Source organism: Pongo abelii, chromosome 9 (genome assembly GCF_028885655.2).
Source record: "Pongo abelii isolate AG06213 chromosome 9, NHGRI_mPonAbe1-v2.0_pri, whole genome shotgun sequence".
Lineage (NCBI taxonomy): Eukaryota > Metazoa > Chordata > Mammalia > Primates > Hominidae > Pongo > Pongo abelii.
This window is the reverse complement of record NC_071994.2, coordinates 33,173,589-33,194,511: the sequence shown is the minus strand read 5'-3', so window position 1 is coordinate 33,194,511 and position 20,923 is coordinate 33,173,589. Positions and strand designations below refer to the sequence as shown.

The 20,923-nt window shown below is 44.5% G+C and overlaps 1 protein-coding gene and 1 long non-coding RNA gene across 4 annotated transcripts in view; one reads left to right on the top strand and one right to left on the bottom strand.

Moving 5' to 3' along the window:
- Positions 1 to 8,539: 8,539 nt before the first annotated feature.
- Positions 8,540 to 15,995, bottom strand: LOC129048641 (uncharacterized). Its single transcript, XR_008511156.1, has 3 exons — positions 15,856 to 15,995; positions 14,990 to 15,352; positions 8,540 to 9,724 (listed from the first exon to the last, which is right to left on the bottom strand). It is a non-coding gene; the product is annotated as an uncharacterized LOC129048641 (long non-coding RNA).
- Positions 15,991 to 20,923, top strand: part of CAPRIN1 (cell cycle associated protein 1) — a 49,803-nt gene continuing 44,870 nt past the window's right edge. The window contains exons 1-2 of one of the 3 annotated variants that reach the window (XM_024255521.3): positions 15,991 to 16,190; positions 16,740 to 16,955. In XM_024255521.3, coding sequence (XP_024111289.1) covers positions 16,740 to 16,955 — 216 coding nt within the window. In that variant the 5' untranslated portion in view covers positions 15,991 to 16,190. Of the gene's footprint in view, positions 16,191 to 16,509; positions 16,956 to 20,923 lie in introns of those variants that run through there. The other 2 variants (XM_063728490.1, XM_024255522.3) reach the window with 2 other exon arrangements.

The window sequence follows — 20,923 nt, the reverse complement described above, 5'->3', positions numbered from 1 at the left end:
CCCCTCTACTTCTCAGTTTCCTAGACTGACTTTCCCCATCCATATAACCTTTAAAATGTTGGTACTGCCCTCAGTCCTCTTCGCTTTGATATCTCCATAGGTCTCACTATTCTCACATCATGGCTTCAATGACTATCAATATGTGAATGAATTCCACATTGAATCCAAGACGTCTCTGAACCTCAGGCTGGACTTAAATGTCTGCTTAGCACATTCATTTGGCTGTCTCATAACCCCTGCAAACTTAACATGTATAAAATTGAACTTCCTGGCCGGATGAGGTGGCTCACGCCTATAATCCCAGCACTTTGGGAGGCCAAGGCAGGTAGGATCACCTGAGGTCAGGAGTTCAAGACCAGCCTGGCATATATGGTGAAACCCCATCTCTACTAAAACTACAAAAAATTAGCCAGGCGTGGTGGCGCCTGCCTGTAATCCCAGCTACTCAGGAGGCTGAAGGAGGGAAAATCCCTTGAAACCCCGGAGGCAAAGGTTGCAGTGAGCCAAGATGGCGCCATTGCACTCCAGTCTGGGCAAAAAGAGCGAAACTCCTTCTCAAAATAAATAAATAAATAAATAAATAAATAAATAAATAAATAAAATTGAACTTCCCATCTCTTAGCTGCCCTTCTGGTCCTTCTACTGCGATGGTTCTAACCATCCACCCAGATGCATGAATCTAGAAAGCTAAGAGTCATCTGTGACTCCTCTCTCTCCCTTACTGCCCTCTCATATTCAATCAATTACCATGTTCTATTTATTCTACCTCTAAAATATATGTAATTGCATATTAAATCCATTAAAATCTCTCCATATGCCCTGCCAGTATTTTGCTCAAGCCACCATCGCCCCTATGATTATGGTGGCCTCTTGTATTCTTGCATCCATATTTGCCTCTCTCCAATCTATTTTTTGTAAAGCAGCCAGAGTTATCTTTTAAAAATGCAAATCTGATTAGACCAATATATCCTTTTTCATTCTCCTGGGGTTCAAAATGAAGTCACATTCCTTTCAATGTTCAAATCAGATGACTTGGAGCCTTCAATTTGTCTCCCTTGTGTGGTAACTTTAGATTCCAAAGGTACAGATTGTCTTGATAAGTGGAACTGGGAAATTTGCTCATATTCTTTTTGCCTGCTGTGACTGTCAGTAAAATACCCAATTCTATGTGTTCTTCCATCCTCTTGTAGTCCTTATCCATTGGGTTTATAATATGCTGTGACTAGGCACAGACATCTACCAAATAGCCCAGGGTAATCCTTATTCAATGAAAGAAACTATTTTGATTATCTAGGGGCCCAACAGTGTTTCAATTCTAGAACTAGGAAAATATATACATATATATCTTTCAAAGTGTTGCATTCAGCTACGGTGGCTCAATGCCATGGTGTTCAGTCTCTTCCCTTGCATAGCTCTTCTAGCTTATGCACAGGGATAAGAAGTGCTGGCAGGTGTCAGAATCAGCTTTTATTCCCCAAGGCAAAGCCTTAATGGCTTTGTGATTTAGTGCATGTAAATTGATTTTTCTGCCCAAGTCTACTTCAGCAATCTGCCAGGCTCAATGCATATAGTTCCACAGGAGGCCAGCAGTGTGGGCTGCAACACCAGTCAGAATGCACTTAAAACCTTTGGCGTTAGGGTGTGGTCTACTTCTTTCCAAGAAGCATCTTGCCTCAGTTCTTTTTTTTTTTTTGAGACCGAGTCTTGCTCTGTAGCCCAGGCTGGAGTGCAATGGCACGATCTCGGCTCATTGCAACCTCCGCCTCCCGGGTTCAAGTGATTCTTCTGCCTCAGCCTCCCGAGCAGCTGGGACTACAGGCGCCAGCCACCACACCTGGCTAATTTTTTGTATTTTTAGTAGAGATGGTGTTTCACCGTGTTAGCCAGGATGGTCTCGATCTCCTGACCTTGTGATCTGCGCACCTCGGCCTCCCAAAGTGCTGGAATTACAGACGCGATCCACTGCGCCTGACCCACCTCAGTTCATTTTTAACCAAAATGTCGCTAACACTCTAGTTCCTATCTTTGGTAGATGGCCTGACCACTATCTCAAGTTGGAAACAGGAGAATCCCAGAAGCCACCTTCTTCTCACATCTAATCAGCCACCAATCCTTGGTGACTCAATCTATTAATATCCTTAGAATTAAGCTGGGACACTGTCTTAGCTAAATGTCTTATCCGTTCTTTTACCATTTTAATCAGTTCCTACAGGTTACCTTGACTCAGCTTCCAATCTAACCTCCATATTGAATCCATTATTATTTCTAAAATGTAAATCTGATCCTGCCTCTGTTCTTCTTAAATCTCTTTTAATTAATTCCAATTGTCTACTGAAAAGATAGGATTCTAGGCTGGGCGCGGTGGCTCACGCCTGTAATTCCAGCACTTTGGGAGGCCGAGGTGGGCGGATCACGAGGTCAGGAGTTCAAGACCATCCTGGCTAACACGGTGAAACCCCATCTCTACTAAAAATATGAAAAACTAGCCAGGCGTGGTGGCACACGCCTGTAGTCCCGGCTACTTTGGAGGCTGAGGCAGGAGAATCTCATGAACCTGGAAGGCAAAGGTTGCAGTGAGCCAAGATCACACCACTGCACTCCAGCCTGAGCAACAGAGCATGACTGTCTCAAAAAAAAAAAAAAGAAAGAAAAGAAAAGATAGGATTCTAAATCTGACATCTATGAACCAGGAATCAACAGATGGGAATCAGAAGAATTGAATTATATGTAGGAATTTACATGTGCATTTTTCCAATGAGATGGTCCATAATTTTAATCAGAACTTCAGGGGAATGTATTTCCATAAGAAGGCTAAGACCTATAGTTCAAGTTCAAGCGGTGTAACCAGGATAAAAGGAGTTTTCATGACCTGGTCATAGCTTACCTGGCTAGTCTTATTATCTGCAGCTCTCTCCCTGCCATCCCTCCCCAATTAATACTCCCATAATATAGAAACACTTGTGATCCCTAAACCACACGATATGATTTTATGCTTTCATGTGCTATTGAGCATGCTGTTCCCTCTGCCTGCAATGCCTTTCCTCTTTCCTTTACCCACTTTTGTTTCTTGTAAAAATTATCTTGTATCTTTGTATCTTGTAAAAATTACAGGCGCAGTGGCTCATGCCTGTAATCCCAGCACTTTGGGAGTCCGAGGTGGGCGGATCTCCTGAGTTTGGGAGTTTGAGACCAGCCTGGCCAACATGGAGAAACCCCGTCTCTATTAAAAACACAAAAATTAGCTGGGCATGGTGGCACATGCCTGTAATCCCAGCTACTTGGGAGGCTGAGGCAGGAGAATCGCTTGAACCCGGGAGGCACGCCATTGAACTCCAGCCTGGGCAACAAGAGTGAAACTTCGTCTCAAAAAAAAAAAAATTATCTTTCAAAATTCAGCTCTGGCAACATTTCCAGAGAGTCTTTTCTGATTCCCACCCATAAAGAGTTATCCACTCCACTTATGTGTCTCCTCTGTTCTTGTACAGCCTTCTGGTTTGCCCATATTTTTGCCATAAAAAAGAAAATATCTTAAGTAGACATTTATATTGAAGTATAACATACCTACAGGAGGATGCAAACTGTAGGCATATGGCTCAATGAACTTTACGAAGTGAACACAGCTATGTAACTATCACTCTGAACAAGAGATAGAATATTGGCCAGGCACAATATCTCATACCCATAATCCTGGCACTTTGGGAGGCTGAGGTGGGTGGATAGCTTGAGTCCAGGAGTTCGAGACCAGCCTGGGTAATGTGGGGAAACGCCACCTGTACCAAAAAAAAAACCATCTATATATATATATACACAAAAATTAGGCTGGGCAGAGTGGCTCACATCTGCAATCCCAGAGCTTTGGGAGGCCGAGGCAGGTGGATAACCTGAAGTCAGGAGTTCGAGACCAGTCTGGCCAACATGGTGAAACCCTGTCTCTACTAAAAATACAAAAAATTAGCCTGGCGTGGTGGCGGCTGTAATCCCAGCTACTTGGGAGGCTGAGGCAGGAGAATCGCTTGAACCCGGGAGGCAGAGGTTGCAGTGAGCCGAGATTGCGCCATTGCACTCCAGCCTGGGCAACAAGAGTGAAACTCCATTTCAAAAAACAAACAAACAAATAAACAAACAAACAAAAATTAGCAGGGCATGGTGGCACACGCCTGTGGTCCCAGCTACTTGGGAAGCTGAGGTGGGAGGATCACCTGAGCCCGGAGAGGTCTAGGCTGCAGTGAGCCATGATCACACCTCTGCACTCCAGCTGGGTGACAGAGTGAGACCCTGTCTCAAAAATAAATAATTAAATAAAAAAATAAAAAGAGAATATTGCCAGGACCTCAAAAGCCTCTCTTGTGCTACATCCCAGTCGTTACCTAATGACAAAGGTAATTACTGTTCTGATTTCTTTTTACCATAGATTAGTTTGTTTTTATTGTTCCATACTTTTGTGTCTAGTTTCTTTGATTCAACATTATGTGTGTTGAATTTATCCACGTTGTTGCTAGTAGCAGTGGTTTGTTCATTTTCACTGCTATATGTATTAAATAAATATACCATATATTTATCTTTTTCTACTATTGATAGAAATTTGGGTTGTTTCCATTTTTGGTTACTAAGAACAATGCTGCCATGAACATGCTTGTATATGTCTCTCAATGACCATATCTATGCTTTTCTATTAGTATATGCCTAAACAGAATTTCTGAGTTATATGGTACGTGAATACTCAGCTTTAGGAGATACTGACAAACACTGTTCTAAAATGGCTGGGCCTATTTATTCATTTATATTTTTTTTATTTTTTTGAGACAGAGTCTCACTCTGTCACCCAGGCTGGAGTACAGTGGCACGATCTTGGCTTACTGCAACCTCCACCTCCCAGGTTCAAGTGACTCTCTTGTCTCAGGCTCCCAAGTAGCTGGGATTACAGATGCACGCCGCCATGCCCGGCTAATTTTTTGTATTTCAGTAGAGACGGGTTATGCCGTGTTGCCCAGGCTGGTCTCAAACTCCTGAGCTCAGGCAATCCACCCGCCTCAGCCTCCCAAAGTTCTAGGATTACAGGCGTGAGCCACCACTCACGGCTGTCTGGGCCAATTTATACTCCCATCAACAGTGCCTGGAAATTCCAGTTGCGCTACATTCTTGCCATTTCTTGTTTATTTCAGGTTTTGCTTTGTTTTTGTTTTGTTTTCTTTTGTTTTTAAGACAGGGTCTTGCTTTGTCACCCTGGCTGGAGTGCAGTGGCATGAACATGGCTCACTGCAGCCTTAACCTCTCAGGCTCAAGAGATCCTCTCTCCTCAGCCCCCCAAGAAGCTGAGACTACAGGCACGTGCCACCACGCCCAGGTAATTTTTGTAGTTTTTGTAGAGATGGGGTTTTGCCATGTTGCCCAAGCTGGTCTTTAACTCCTGAGCTCAGGCCATCTGCCCACATTGGCCTCTCAAAGTGCTGGGATTATAGGCATAAGCCAATGTGCCTGGCCCGTTTCAGTTTTTAAATTTTAGCCATTTTGGTTACTGTGTAGTGGTATCTCACTGAAGTATATCACATTAAATTGTATCTCTTTATATATTTGACTACCCTTCTTAATACTAATTTTCTGAAGGCCATAGGATTATGTCTTATTCAACATGTGAATAAACAGAGACAGTGCCCGGCATGCACAAGGTGCTGAGTTCTTGTTGCAGAAGTAATGAGGGGCTGAGATGTCTTCCAAATGCTAAAATCAAACATTTCCAGTACATAAAAATCGACCTTGCCTAAGTTTAATCATCATCAAATCCCAGTCAACAGACATGCCTGAGCGTCCACTCACTGCCAGTATTAGTCTTCCAATACTTTCTTCCCAAGGCCTTGTCAGCTGAGTGCTTCATAGCATTGCCTGGCAATGTCGACACTAGAGCTGTGACAGTCCTAATCATAAAGGTGAAAGAGCCCTTGAAATATGATTCCATTTCCCCCACTTTCTGGCAAAATCATATGTAAATCCCACAAAGAGTGGAATAATCTAATCCTTGTTTAAAGACAACCAGTTATGCAAATAAAGCCCCAATAAGGTACTGCTTCTCACTGAGACACATTCACTAGCACAGCTATAATCAAAAACATGGCTAAGGGTGGGGTGCGGTGGCTCACACCTGTAATCCCAGCACTTTGGAAGGCTGAGGTGGGCAGATCACCTGAGGTCAGGAGTTCAAGACTACCCTGGCCAACATGGTGAAACCCTGTCTCTACAAAAAATGCAAAAATTAGCTGGGCATGATGGCAGGTGCCTGTAATCCCAGCTACTTGGGAGCCTGGGGCGGAAGAATAGCTTGAACCTGGGAGGCGGAGGTTGCAGTGAGCTGAGATTGTGCCACTGAACTCCAGCCTGGGTGATAGAGTGAGACTCTGTCTCAAAAAAACAAAAACAAAAAACAAAAAACAAACAAACAAGCATGGCTAATAACAAGTGTTTGATGAGGATGTAAAGAAATTGAAACCTCATACAAAGCTGAATATGGTGCAGCCACTTTGGAAAACACTTAGGCAGTTGCTCAAAACATTACGTGTAGGCCAGGCACAGTGGCTCATGCCTGTAATCCCAGCACTTTCGGAGGCTGAAGCAGGCGGATCACGAGGTCAGGAGATTGAGGCCAGTGTGGTCAACATGATGAAACCCCATCTCTACTAAAAATACAAAAAAAATAGCTGGGTATTGTGGTGCGCACCTACAGTCCCAGCTACTTTGGAGCCTGAGGCAGGAGAATCGCCTGAACTCGGGAGGTGGAGGCTGCAGTGAGCCGAGATCACGCCACTGCACTCCAGCCTGGGCAACAGAGCAAGACTCCATCCCAAAACAAAAACAAAAACATTACACATAAAGTTACCATATAACCTAGCAATCTACTGTAGGTATATACCAGTGAATTGAAAACATGTGTTCATACAAAAAATTTGTACATGAATGTTGCATTAGTCTGTTCTCTCATTGTTACAGAGAACTACCTGAGGCCAGGTGAGGTGGCTTACACCTGTAACCCCAACACTTTGGGAGGCCAAGGCAGGTGGATCATGAGGTCAAGAGATCAAGATCATCCTGGCCAACATGGTGAAACCCCATGTCTACTAAAAATACAAAAAAAAAAAAATAAGCCGGGCATGGTGGCGCATGCCTGTAGTCCCAGCTACTCGGGAGGCTGAGGCAGGAGAATCACTTGAACCTAGGAGGCAGAGGTTGCAGTGAGCCGAGATCGCGCCACTGCATTACAGGCTGGTGACAGAGTGAGACTCCGTTAAAAAAAAAAAAAAAAAAAAAAAAGAACTACCTGAGACTGGGTAATTTATAAAGAAAAGAGGTTTAATTCGCTTACTGTTCCACAGGCTGGGGGAGTCCTCAGGAAACTTATCATCATGGCAGACGGCAAAGGGGAAGCAGGCACAATCTTCACATGGTGAAGCAGGAGAGACAGAGTGAACGCGGAAGTGCTACACACTTTTAAACAACCAGATCTTGTGGAAACTCACTCACTATCACAACAACAGCAAGAGGGAAGTCTGCCCTTATGATCCAATCACCTCCCACCCACCAGGCCCCTTCTCCAACATTGGGGATCACAATTTGACATGAGATTTGGGTGGGGACACAAATCCAAACCATATCAAATATTCATAACAGCATTATTCACAACAACCAAGAAGTGGAAGACAACCCAAGTGTCTATCAATGGATGAATAGACAAACAAACTCTAGTATATCTATTCAATGGAATATTATTCAGCCATAAAAAGGAATGAAATTCATGCCAAAACAAGGATGTATCTTAAAAATACTATGATAAGTGAAAGAAGCCAGGCACAAAAGGCCATATATTGTAGGGTTCCAGCTATCTAAAATGTCCAGAATAGGCAATTTTGGAGAGAAAGTAGATTAGCAGTAGCCAGGGGCTAGAAGGAGGGGTAAATGGGGAATGACTGCTAATGAGGTACATGTTACTTCCTGGGGTGATAAAAATGTCCTAAAGTTAGGTAATGGCAAAGGTTGCATTACTCTCAAATATCAAATATACTGAAAACCAGTTAATTGTACACTTTAAATGGGTTAATTTTATGATAGGTAAATTAGAGCCCAATAAAAGTTATACAACACACTGAGCTGTTGTTTTACTTTTGCATAATTTACTTATCTAAATTATTTGCAATAAACTTGTATTACTCTTGCAATTTTTTAAAAATGAAGGTTTAAAAATATTTAATTATAATTTATACTTTTTTTCTGTGAAAAGGCTGCATAAACGCATTCCTCGTCACACCATCATTTCTTTTTCTCACATCAAATCAGCCCTAGCTATCCTAAAGAACTGTCTTCTTTCCGCTTTAGGTGGATGTTAGCACAGCATTCACGAGAAGAAGCACCACCAGCTCTAGCTCCAAAGAACGCCAAGGAATATGATGTTGCAGTACTACAGGGCTGCCAGATCTGCATTTGGTTTAGACAAGGAGGGCCTAGAGAAAAGGTTGCTGCCTTCTTTCATTGTCCTCTGTAGGCAAAGTCTAAATGGGGTATGACTAGCCTGTCCAATATCTCCTTCTAATTTTTCTCTTCTGCCCTCTTTTTGGTTTTTTTTTTTTTGGAGATGAAGTCTCACTCTTGTCCCCCAGGCTGGAGTGTGATGGTGTGATCTCGGCTTACTGCAACCTCGGCCTCCCGGGTTCAAACCGTTCTCCTGCCTCAGCCTCCCGAGTAGCTGGGATTACAGACGCCTGCCACCACGCCCGGCTAATTTTTGTATTTTTAGTAGAGACAGGGTTTCACCATATTGGCCAGGCTGGTCTCAAACTCCTGACCTCAGGTGATCCACCCGCCTTGGCCTCCCAAAGTGCTGGGATTACAGGCATGAGCCACTGAGCCCAGCCATCTTCTGATCTCTTTAAGAGGAAAATACAAAACAAAAAGTAGCAGCAGAAAACATACATATTACAGTATACTACTGTCATTTTTTATTACTTTTTTTTTTTTTTGAGATGGAGTCTTTGTTGCCCAGGCTGGAGTGCAGTGGCGCGATCTCGGCTCACTGCAACCTCCCCCTCCTGGGTTCAAGCGACTCTCCTGCCTCAGCCTCCTGACTAGTTAGGATTACAGGCATGAGCCACCACGCCTGGCTAGTTTTCGTATTTCTAGTAGAGACGTGGTTTCTCCATGTTGGTCTTCAAACTCCTGACCTCAGATGATCTGCCCGCCTCGGCCTCCCAAAGTGCTAGGATCGCAGGCGTGAGCCACCGCACCTGGCCGCCTTTGATTACTTTTTAAAATTTCTTCTTAGTGTTTTCCTTGTTCCAATGTTTTCCCTAGATCTGCCGTACCAGCATCGAAACAGGGCTTGTTAGAAACTCAAATTATCAGCAGGCCCTCAGTCTCCATTAGTCATTCAGCGGGCGGGGCCCAGCCAGCAGCGCTTCAGCAAGCCCTCCAGGCCATTCTGACTCTCCCCGAGAAAAGCCTTCAGCTTTTCAAGTATAACGTACTATACAAGAGCTGAAACTACAGACTTGCTGAGTCACCCTTCCTTTCTCTTGGTCACCCTAACCTTCCATTCACCATTCTGCCTGGAATCTTCTCTCGGCATATTTCTCTTGACATTTTCTCTTCCATCTTGGAATCTGCTTCTTCCTGAATCAGCACCTTGAGTTTGCTGTCCTTTTCCATCTATCAACATGCCCTACTTAAGACACTGTCACAGCACTACCTGGGAAGAAAGATAGGAAGATACCATGAAAAGATTTTTTTTGAACATTTTTGGCACTTATTTTTGTGAAAATGAGTAGCATGTACACTCTATGTCTATAGAGCAGAGATTCACAAGCTTGAATGTGCAAAGGGGAGTTTGGTTTTTTAAATGGATGTTCCTAGGTTTCAGATTCTCGGATGTAGAGGCAATGTCTGGGGTGGAGTCTAGGAATTTTCATTTTGACAAGTACCCCAGGTCATTCGGAAATTGGTGGTCCTTGCCTACTTTGGGAAGCACTGCATCAAAGACGAGAATTGGGGTGGGGGGTAGGGCTCTCTCCTTTGCAAATTCTACATCCACTGAAAATCTATGCAAGAAAAAAACAAACACAGGACCTACATCTTCTCATGACATTTTTCATGTCTAGTGATTTGGTGCTTAGGAGACCTTTAAATCAAGTTCTCAGGCTCTCAAGATAAACAAGTTATCAACACACAAAGAGTAAACCATTAATATAGGGGGAGTTGTGCTGTTAGGTGTGAAAATTATTCTTGAAATAATACTATCCTGACCAGCTATAGGAACAATCTCGAATAAGCTGATTACTTTTATACTTATATTCCCCTAGTATGTATTAACTGAGATACATAAAGTTTTATTCCTTCCAAAATTCATGGAGCAGTTAGTTGTTACCTTGAAGGAAGTTATTTTTCTCAAATTATTGTTAACAGTGGTTCTATGTATTAGTAGGGGAATTGATACACAGAATACTTTATTGCCTAAAATGACCATGATTATTCATATTGCCAAGATGCAAGATCACCCTACGAACAGATCAGCTTGCATCTTGGCAACATGCATAATGCAGTTAGTTCTTTCTCTTTTTTCTTTTCCTTCCTTCCTTCCTTCCTTCCTCTCTCTCTGTCTCTCTCCCCCGCCCACTCCCCCTTCTTTCAGACTCTCTCTCTCTCTCTCTCTCCCCCACCCGCGCCCCCCCCCCCTTCTTTCTTTCTTCCTTTTTTTTTGAGACAGAGTCTTGCTTTGTTGCCCAGGCTGGAGTGCACCGCCGTGATCTCAGCTCACTGCAACCTCCGCTTCCTGGGTTCAAGTGATTCTCCTGCCTCAGCCTCCTGAGTAGCTAGGATTACAGGCATGCACCACCACACCCGCCTAATTTTTACATTTTTTTTAGTAGAGACGGAGTTTCGCCACGTTAGCCAGACTGGTCTCAAACTCCTGACCTCAGGTGATCCACCCTCCTTAGCCTCCCAAAGTGCTGGGATTACAGATGTGAGCCACCTCACCACACTGCATAATATATTTCTAAAAGCATTTTTAATTTGGGGGGCCAGTGTCATTAGAGTAGTTTTACTTGTAAAGTACTAGAACAAGTGACTACTTTTTTGTTTTGTTTTTTGAGATAGAGTCTTGCCCTGTCACCCAGGCTGGAGTGCAGTGGTGCAATCTTGGCTCACCGCAACCTCTGCCTCCCAGGTTCAAGTGATTCTCCTTCCTCAGCCTCCTGAGTAGCTGGGATTACAGGCACCCGCCACCATGCCTGACTAATTTTTGTATTTTTAGTAGAAACAGGGTTTCACCATATTGGCCAGGCTGGTCTCGAACTCCTGACCTTGGGTGATCCGTCCTTGGCCTCCCAAAGTGCTGGAATTACAAGCATGAGCCACCGTGCCTGGCCAGTGACTACATTTTTTATCTCATAAAATAGAACAGCATTTCCCAAACTCGGCATTATTGATGTTTTGGTCTGAATAATTGTGTGTTGTTTTGTGCATTGTAAGATGTTTAGAAGCATCTTTGGCCTCTACATACTGGATGCAATTAACATCTTCCCCTCAAGTTGTGACAACTAAATACTTCTAGACATTGCTAGTGATTTGGTGCTTAGGAGACCTTTAAATCAAGTGTCCCTGAGGGACAAAATCACCACAGGTTGGGAACCACTGAAATAGAAACATGATGTTAAGACAACATACAATTCATGTAAGTAACTATATGAAAGATTTTAGTACCTGTGGCCAAGGTGTTTTTGCTTTTAAAACATTTTTATTTTTAGGCTGGGCGCAGTGGCTCAGGCCTGTAATCCCAGCACTTTGGAAGGCCAAGGCAGGTGGATTGCCTGAACTCAGGAGTTTGAGGCCAGCCTGGCCAACATGGTGAAATCCTGTCTCTATCAAAAATACAAAAATTAGTCGGGCATGATGGCACGCACCTGTAAACCCAGCTACTCGGGAGGCTGAGGCAGGAGAACCACTTGAACCAGGAGGTGGAGATTGCAGTGAGCTGAGATCTTGCCACTGCACTCCAGCCTGGGCGATAGAATGAAACTCCATCTCAAAAAAATAAATAAGTAAAATAAAATAAAAATAAAATTTTTATTTTTATTTTTTAGATGCTGGGTTTTACTCTGTTGTCCAGGCTGGAGTGTAGTGACATGATATTGCATCCTCGAACTCCTGGGCTCAACTAATGCTCTCATTTCAGCCTCCTGAGTAGCTGGGATTTCAAGCACATACCACTGTGTTTACTTTTACATTGAGTAAAGCGTGTAGCTTCTCAGAGTGTTCAATAACAAACAACAGTATTTCGTGAAATCTGAAATAACTATTCTGAACATATTGTACCTCTAAAAAACATGAAGTCCTGTTTCTAAGCATAATATTACATGTAAGAAAAGGTGGACATAGGAAAATATAAGCGGAAAATGATGTTATCTCAGCTGATGACCAAAATGTAAGAATTCAGAGACAGTATGGACCAATAGTAATAATAATATTAAAACCGTACTGATATGTTAATACAGTAGGCAATACTTAGTGACAAAATAGTTGTGCCAGGCATGCTATTGCTTATGAGGATCCAGAGATGGAAAAACAAAACGACTGCTCTTTCTCTTTGAAAAGCTTAGAGTTTAGTGGTGGTTCATGGACACATAGACAATCATTGATTGAATTATAATAAAAAAGACTGTGCTGGAAAAATTATGAAAGAAATGTCTACTGCTGACTTGTAGTAAAATGACTGAAAAACAAATTTAAGAGACTTCAAGAGCCTTAGCTATGTGAACAGTGTAGTTCACACTTTGGTCAGGTTTCTGTCAACCTGAAACAAAGAGGCAGTTCATGTAATTCAGATGAAGATTCCTCTCTTTTGCTACAAATAAGCTTAGCATTAGCTTATTGGGTGACTCAAGTTCAAGCAGTTGAATTATTTTGGTAAAATGATCAGGATAAATAGTTTAATTATTCACTTTGTGGAAACTTCAAAGTGCTGTGGTCTAATGAATTGAACAAGCAAATGTCAGCTGGAAAGATTTGTTATTGAAATATATTATTTTGCATATTGTTGTATTTGTTTTATGTTAATATATTTAATATTGGCATATATTAAAGTATACCAAGGTTTTTAAATTTATAAACCATTTATAAACATATTCTGCTCCTCCGGTGTGTTTTCTGGGAACCCTTTATTTCTTCAATGATGCAATGACCGCAAGCTACTGCATAGCTCTGTACTAGAAAAAAGGGTTTAAAAAATGAGTATTTAAAATTCACATAAGCATAGCTTCAGTCAAGTAGGAAACAGATAAATTTGAATGACTGAGACCTTGGCATTGAGCTGGGCAGGAAGTCAGCTTTAGGACACAGCTTTGCCTTAAATTTATTGGTCTTTGTGGACTTGCTGACCTGAATAGACAATCGCAGAATGTCAGAACACCAATGAAACGGGATTGGGATGATATAGGAAGTGAAAGCGTGACAGCTTCATATATTCACCAAATATTTCTGGCTCACCTGCTTCCTACCTGGCATCTGATAGAATACCATCTCTTGACTCTCTTATGGTTGGATAGGGTCATGTGACTCTTTCTGGCCAATGAATTTAAGCAGATGTGATGCATATCTACTTGTCTAAAGCATTTAATTGACTGAGATATTCTTGAGTTCTCTTGTGGTACAGTGATCAGCAACACTTGAGATATAGCATCAGCATGAATCTACTGAGTGACTACTATGAACAGGGCACTCTGTTGAACTGTAATGGATGTGTACCATTTGTAGTTGTTTTTTGTTTTTTGAGACAGTCTCGCTCTATTGCTCAGGCTGGAATGCAGTGGCACGATCTTGGCTCACTGCAGCCTCTGTCTCCCGGGTTCTCGTGCCTCAACCTCCTGAGTAGCTGTAATTACAGGCATGCACCACCACACCCAGAAAATTTTTTTTATTTTTAGTAGAGACAGGATTTGCCATGTTGGCCAGGCTGGTCTCGAACTCCTGACCTCAAGTGATCTGCCAGCCTTGGCTTCCCAAAGTGTTGGAATTACAGGCGTGAGCCCCTTCACCTGGCCCCTTTGTAGTTTTAAACCAGGGATTGGCAAACACTTTTTTTGTAAAAGAAGAGATAGTATTCTAGGTTTTGCACACCCTACTGTCTGTTGCACACCCAACTACTCAACTCTGCTGTGCTATGGCAGAGAGGCAGTCATAGAATGGATGTGCATAGATGGATGTGGATGTGTCCCAATAAAACTTTAGACATTGGTCACTTCTGAGGAATAAAACAGTGATTTTTGAAACTTTAATGTACACACAAATCTCCTGAAGATCTTGTTAAAATGCAGATTCAGTTAAGTCTGCTATGGAGTCCAAGATAGTAGTGATAGTGGTAGTGAGAGAGGTTGGGCTGAATAAACTTTGAGTTGCAAGGAGCTAAAGGATTATCATCTCCGTTTCTAGCCTCTAGGCCTGGCATAATTGCTCAGCGTAGTGCTAAGGACAGTTTAGGTGACTAAATTTTGAAACTATGACTCCCCATCTAATGCAGCAAAAGCCAAAGTCCTTACCGTGGTCTTTCAGGTCCTAAAGACCAGCCCCCTTTAATATGTTTGACCTCATTTCCTACTCTCTGCTCTTGCCACTATGGTTTCCGTGCTGTTCCTTGAACCCAAAAAGCACACTCCGTCTCAGATCTTAGCACTTGGTGTTTCCTCTACCTGAAAAATTCTTCCTCCAAGGTAGCTGCTTAGCCTTCTTCCTCACTTCCTTCAGTACTAGCTCAAACGTCAGTAAGGCTTTCCCTGACCACCGTTTTTTCTTTTCTCTACCATTTCACTATCTGACATGTATTTACTTGTCTTCCCCTTACTTAGAATGTAAGCTCCATATAAATGTTTTGTCCATAATCCCTAGCACTTAAGACTTCCCAGCACACAGTAAGGTGCTCAATAAATATTTGAATGAATATATAACAGACTTTGCAGCTAACCAGGATATCTTGAGGTCGGAGGCTGCTGTTGTTTCTCCAGGCTCCCTCAGGATGCACTGTTGCCAGCCAGCGGTTCTCATTTTATTCCCTAGGGAACAGTGGGTTTGGTAGAACTCTCTTCTAAATCTCTTTTTCATAGAATTTAAATTATAAATTGGTCATTTACTGTTGTCACACAATATTGCGTTGCTGAATTTTCCACTGATTATATTCATTTTATTTCCTCCCAGAACTTGGTTTTTTGTTTTTCTGCTCACTGTCCACGCCCACTCCACCCCAAGGCTGGAATAATTCTCTTGGAGCAAAAAAATCATCTTTTTCTTTGTATTTCATTGAACGTTCTCTTTACAGTGGTAGGTAAACCTAAAACAAAAGGAAACAAAAGTCTAATAATTCGTAATACTCAGGCCTACTGGATATATAACATCATAGGGTAGCTGAAGACCCTTTGTGAGGCCAGAGCTTTAGGATTTAAAAAGCCACCAACCATGACCGTGTCCGACACGTTCTACAGAGAACTCCTAGGTTACTGGGTGATTGTTTGGTGGGGAAGCGGCGAGTTGTCTTTTTTTCAAAAGACGTTTTGGGGTATGGAGTTTGCTCGCTCTGCATACAGAAGGAATTCTAGAAGCTGGGATTGCACCACCCACCACACGCACCCCTTACTAGCAGAAACCTTTCCCCCCAACCCCCACCACCACCCCAAATAAGGGCTCTTCAAGGGGCAGTTGCCAGCTCCAGAGCCAGCTGCTTGACACCTATTGTCCCCGTTTGGGCGTCAAACGATTTCGCCTGAAGGACCCTAGCGTCAATTGCTCTCAAAACTCAAGGGGCCTTTCCTTCGGCCTTGCCGCGGCCATCCCCACCTCCGTCCAGGAGGCGCCCCACAGCGCAGGGGCCGGGGGGACGGCGAAGAGGCTAGCGGGCGGCCTCTTCCGGGCAGGCGTTCGCGCCGGGCAGCCCGAGCAGCCGCGAAGGCCCCCGCTCACCGCTTCTCCCGCCCCCCGCGCCCTAGAGGGCTACTGGCTGGCTAAGTCCCTCCCGCTCCCGGCTCTCGCCTCACTAGGAGCGGCTCTCGGTGCAGCGGGACAGGGCGAAGCGGCCTGCGCCCACGGAGCGCGTGACACTGCCCGGAAGGCACCGCCACCCTTGCCCCCTCAGCTGCCCACTCGTGATCTTCAGCGGCCTCCGCGCGCGCACGGTGAGCGCCACCCGGGACCGAGCCGCTGCAGGGGAAGAGGGCCGCTGCGCCCGGGTGTCCTTTATCTCCGGACCCGCTGGAGCTTCCGAGGGGCTTGCCCCCAAGTCCCCCCACCCCACCCCGGTCATTTCCCATGCCCTTCTCTGCCCCCAAGCCCCGACCTCTCTCTTTCCTCTCTTCTCCGGAAGCCGGCAAAAGCCGGCCCTCCCCAGTAGGGACCGTTGCACTGGTCGTTGGCAGCCGGCGCGGCGATGCCCCGCCTCCGGCGCGAGCCTCGGAGCCCCCGGGCTGGTAGGCCGAGCCGGCGGCTCCGCGGGGGAGGGGCGGGTCGGGGGGCGGCGCGAGGCCCAGCCGGGCGCCCCGCTGGCGGGTCGCGCGCGCGCCCGCGCACTCTTCCTGCCCTCGAGGCGCGCCGCGCCCCCTCCCCCACCCGCTCGCGTAGGCTCCCGCCCGCTGCGCGTTTTGTCCCGCGTCTCGCCCCGTCCGTCTCCTGACTCGCCGCTCTTCTCCTTCCTCCCGCTTTTTCTTCTCTGTCCTCGCGGTCTGAAGATGCCCTCGGCCACCAGCCACAGCGGGAGCGGCAGCAAGTCGTCCGGACCGCCACCGCCGTCGGGTTCCTCCGGGAGTGAGGCGGCCGCGGGAGCCGGGGCCGCCGCGCCGGCTTCTCAGCACCCCGCAACCGGCACCGGCGCTGTCCAGACCGAGGCCATGAAGCAGATTCTCGGGGTGATCGACAAGAAACTTCGGAACCTGGAGAAGAAAAAGGTGCCAGGAGTTGGCGGGGAAGGGAGGGGTGGCTGCGGCCGGGCTCTGCGCCCCCTCCGACCCTGGTCGCTGGAGCCTTCGCTTCTTTTCGTCTCGGGAGCGTTACTAGGTCCCCTCCTCCCACCCCCTGGCCCACACGCCCGGTCTCCACGTTCAGCGGGAGCTTCGTGCCCAGAAAACGGGCTCTTGGAGGAGGCACTTGTCACCTGACTCGGACGCGGCACTGTCCCCCAGGCTTCTTTATTACTCTTCCGCTGTGGGTCCGGCTTTTTGGCCTTTGGGAGTGGGACATGTGAGGGTGGGGGCCTGTCGTCAGGACTTCACTGTATGGTGCCCTTCTTTCCGTCTGAGGCCCGATTTCTCTGACGAGGGCCCAAAATGAAGAGGTCCCTGCGCGGGGGGCTCCTGGTTCAACCGACCGCCTCGTGGAGTTGGGGCGGCCTGCGTCCTGTGGCCTTGGGGTCTGTCCGGTCGGTTACCATGCACTCGAGACCTGTCGAGCCTCCCCTCTTCTTCCGTGGGAGAGAAGTGTGTTTAGAATCTTAAGGTAGAACTGCCTTTCCGGCAGGCCCATTTTGAATGGGTCTTCGATTTGCTACCCCCGCCCCCATGCGATGGGCTCCCCTGCGTTTCCCTCTTTGTTTCAATTGTTTAGGTGTCCCCACGAGCCTCAGGCTCAGCTCAATCGCGAGATGATTTTGTGCAGCGACTTTTTGTTCCTAGGGGACTGCGAAGGGGCGGGGGACTGCCACGATTTAGATTCGTTGGGGGCTGGGTCCTGGGGAGACTGGAGAGGATGGCTGGGACTCGGGGCACATGGAGAGAGCGTCTAACATGGCGGCGGCTGCGGGGAGAGGGAAGCGCTTTACTGGAGCTGCATTGTGAGCACAAAGCGAAAGCAGAGGGGGAGGGCAGAGACCAGGCAGCCGCCCCGACTGGCCTCCTTAGGCCCCCCTCTAAAAAAAAAAAATCGAGCCACACCCACGATTTTTTGGATTCAATATTTAGTCCTTGTAGATCAAACTACTGAGGTATATCTTCATCTGCAAGCCAGCCTTTTGTTTTATGCTTTCATCGCAGGACAGTGTAAACTCTTGTTTAGAGGGGCGTGTATGTAGAGAAAAGGTCTGGGCAGAGTGAATAATTAAAATGAGTAAAATCAGAGGTGGAAGGGGAGAAACAAATTAGTCGTTTGTAAAAACGAGGTAATTACGTCTGTGACTATCATGTTAACTTGAATTTTACCTTATAAAGTAAAATGAAACTTTGATAACTTCTACTTGTCTGCCTCTGGGAAAACATATTTATAACATCTTGAATTTCCAGGAAATCATTTTGCAGTGTTTATGTAGCCAGACACCTAATAGTGTTACTTGAGGTGTTGATATAGTAACTGGCTAAAACTTGGGCTGTGGGAAATAAGTTGAAGAAAACTGGTGATGTTTAGGTCTTATTAATTTTATTTATTTACTGATATATTTTACATTTTGAGAGAGTTTTAAAACATTTAGATTTGATACTTCCCTGTCTCATCTTCGGTATTGAAGGTTGGAAGTTTTACTTGAATTTCATGGACTTGGGATTTCTTTTTTTCCCCAATCCTTTATTTTGATAAATAAGTGTGTTTTATTATAGGTAATTGGAATAGTAAATGTAGTTACATCAAGAAAGTAACAAAAGTATTTTAAGTGTAAGGTAGCTACATTCAAATGTTGAATGGAATAAGCATGCGCAAGGCCAGTATCTTCTGAGTCTGGCACATGATTTAGTTTACCCTGTTGGGTATCTTCTTAAATTTTTTTTTTTTTTTTTTTGAGACGGAGTTTTGATCTTGCCCAGGCTGGAGTACAATGGCGCGATCTCAGCTCACTGCAACCTCCATCTCCCGGGTTCAAGCGATTCTCCTCCCTCAGCCTCCCAAGTAGCTGGGAGTACAGATGCCTGCCACCACGCCCAGCTGATTTTTTGTATTTTTAGTAGAGACAGGGTTTCACCATGTTGGCCAGGATTGTCTCGATCTCTTGACCTCGTGATCCGCCCGCCTTGGTCTCCCAAAGTGCTGTTACAGGAGTGAGCCCCTGTACCCGGCCTCTTTTTAAAATTTTAATGCAGTAAGCAAGCCTGCTGATCTGGCTGCTACTTGAGTTTTTGATTCTTTAGAATTTCTTGGAAATGTTTTCTTCTAGGACAGTAATCTGAATGTAAATATTAATGATTATGAACATTAATAATGTGTTAATACTAATTATGAACATTAATGATTAGTGATATAAAGTGTAGAGACATTAATGACTGAAAGATAACTCCTCAAAGAAGTTAATATAAAGGTAGGTGCTGATTGGCAGCCAATTTAGTTGTGAGGTGGCTGTTAGAATCTAGTGTTCAGGTACTTCTGAAAAAAAATAATAAATCTAGTTTATAAGACCCTCCTGAGGACTTGAACCATGACTGGTCATTAAATGTGTATAGGTGTATGTGAATTACTATACTCTGTCATACCCTATCTTCAAGTTATTTTGTTATTTTTATTTTTTGAGATGAATCTCTGTTACCCAGGCTGGAGTGCCTAGGCTGGAGTGCAGTAGGATGATCTTGGCTTCCTGCAACCTCCACCTCCCGGGTTCAAGTGATCCTCCTGCCTCAGCCTCCTAAGTAGCTGTGATTACAAGTGTGCGCCACCACCCCAGGCAATTTTTTTTTTCTTTGAGAAGTCTCGCTCTTGTACCCCAGGCTGGAGTGCGACGATGTGATCTGATGTGATCTCGGTTCACTGCAACCTCCGCCTCGTGGGTTCAAGCGATTCTCCTGCCTCGGCCCCCTGCCCGGAGTAGCTGGGGTTACAGGCGCCTGCCATCACGCCCAGCTAATTTTTGTATTTTTAGTAGAGACAGGTTTTACCTTGTTGGTGAGGTTGGTCTAGAACTCCTGACCTCAGGTGATCCACCCGCCTCGGCCTCCCAAAGTGCTGAGATTACAGGCGTGAGCCACCGTGTGCGGCCAGATTTTTTGTATTTTTAGTAGAGATGGGGTTTCACCACATTGGCTAGGCTGATCTTGAACTCCTGACCTCAAGTGATCCACCCGCGTCCGCCTCCCAAAGTGCTGGGATTACAGGTGTGAGCCACCATGCCCGGCTTCCCCTAAAGTTATAAAGGAGAAAATAATGTAATTATTACATAGATTATTAACTAGGCTAATACATACTGAAAGATTGCCTTGTTAATAATGGAGATTCAATAAACTGCACAAAGTAACTTTTTTTTCTGTCTTCTCAGTGTTTTAAGTGGTAGATAGCAGCAAAAAGGTCAAGTTACAGTTAAGTCTTGAGACTTTTCGATAAGCCGCAGACTGAACTTTACCTACTTGTTAAGTAGTTAAGTTGGCAGTATTGATGTTGACTTAATTGCTATTAAAACTATATATTTTGCCTTTTGAAAAACCCAGGGCATTTGGATTTGCCCTGAATTTAAGCACATCTGGTTTTTAGTTTAAATCCTTTTTATATTTAGATGATTTACTTGTGAGAAGACTTAACTGTTTTTAAGTATAGGTGAGTATTTCTAATGCACTAAAATAGGATTGCTTTACAAATCAGTTTTGAATTCCTCTTTAGGAACCCTTGTGGAGTGAAGTGAGGTACTATTTACAATTAGATTTGTTTTGACTTCAATCCATTTAGCAACTTACATTTGAGCTATATTTCAATCTTGACCTATTCTTATCAGAGCCTTCCGGACCAAAATGCTTTTTTTATGGATTTTAAAATCAAATATCCTGGCAAAAATGACTATGGATATGTAGTATTGCTTAAATTAAAACAGAGAATTGAAATAATTTTATCGTATTTTAAAAAACAAAGTTGTTTATTTTCTAATAATTTGAGCCATTAAAGAAAAAGCTAAGCATATGCTCATTGAGAATGCATGCTCTTAATGTTGATGAAATATGATCGTATTATGTAATGCAAC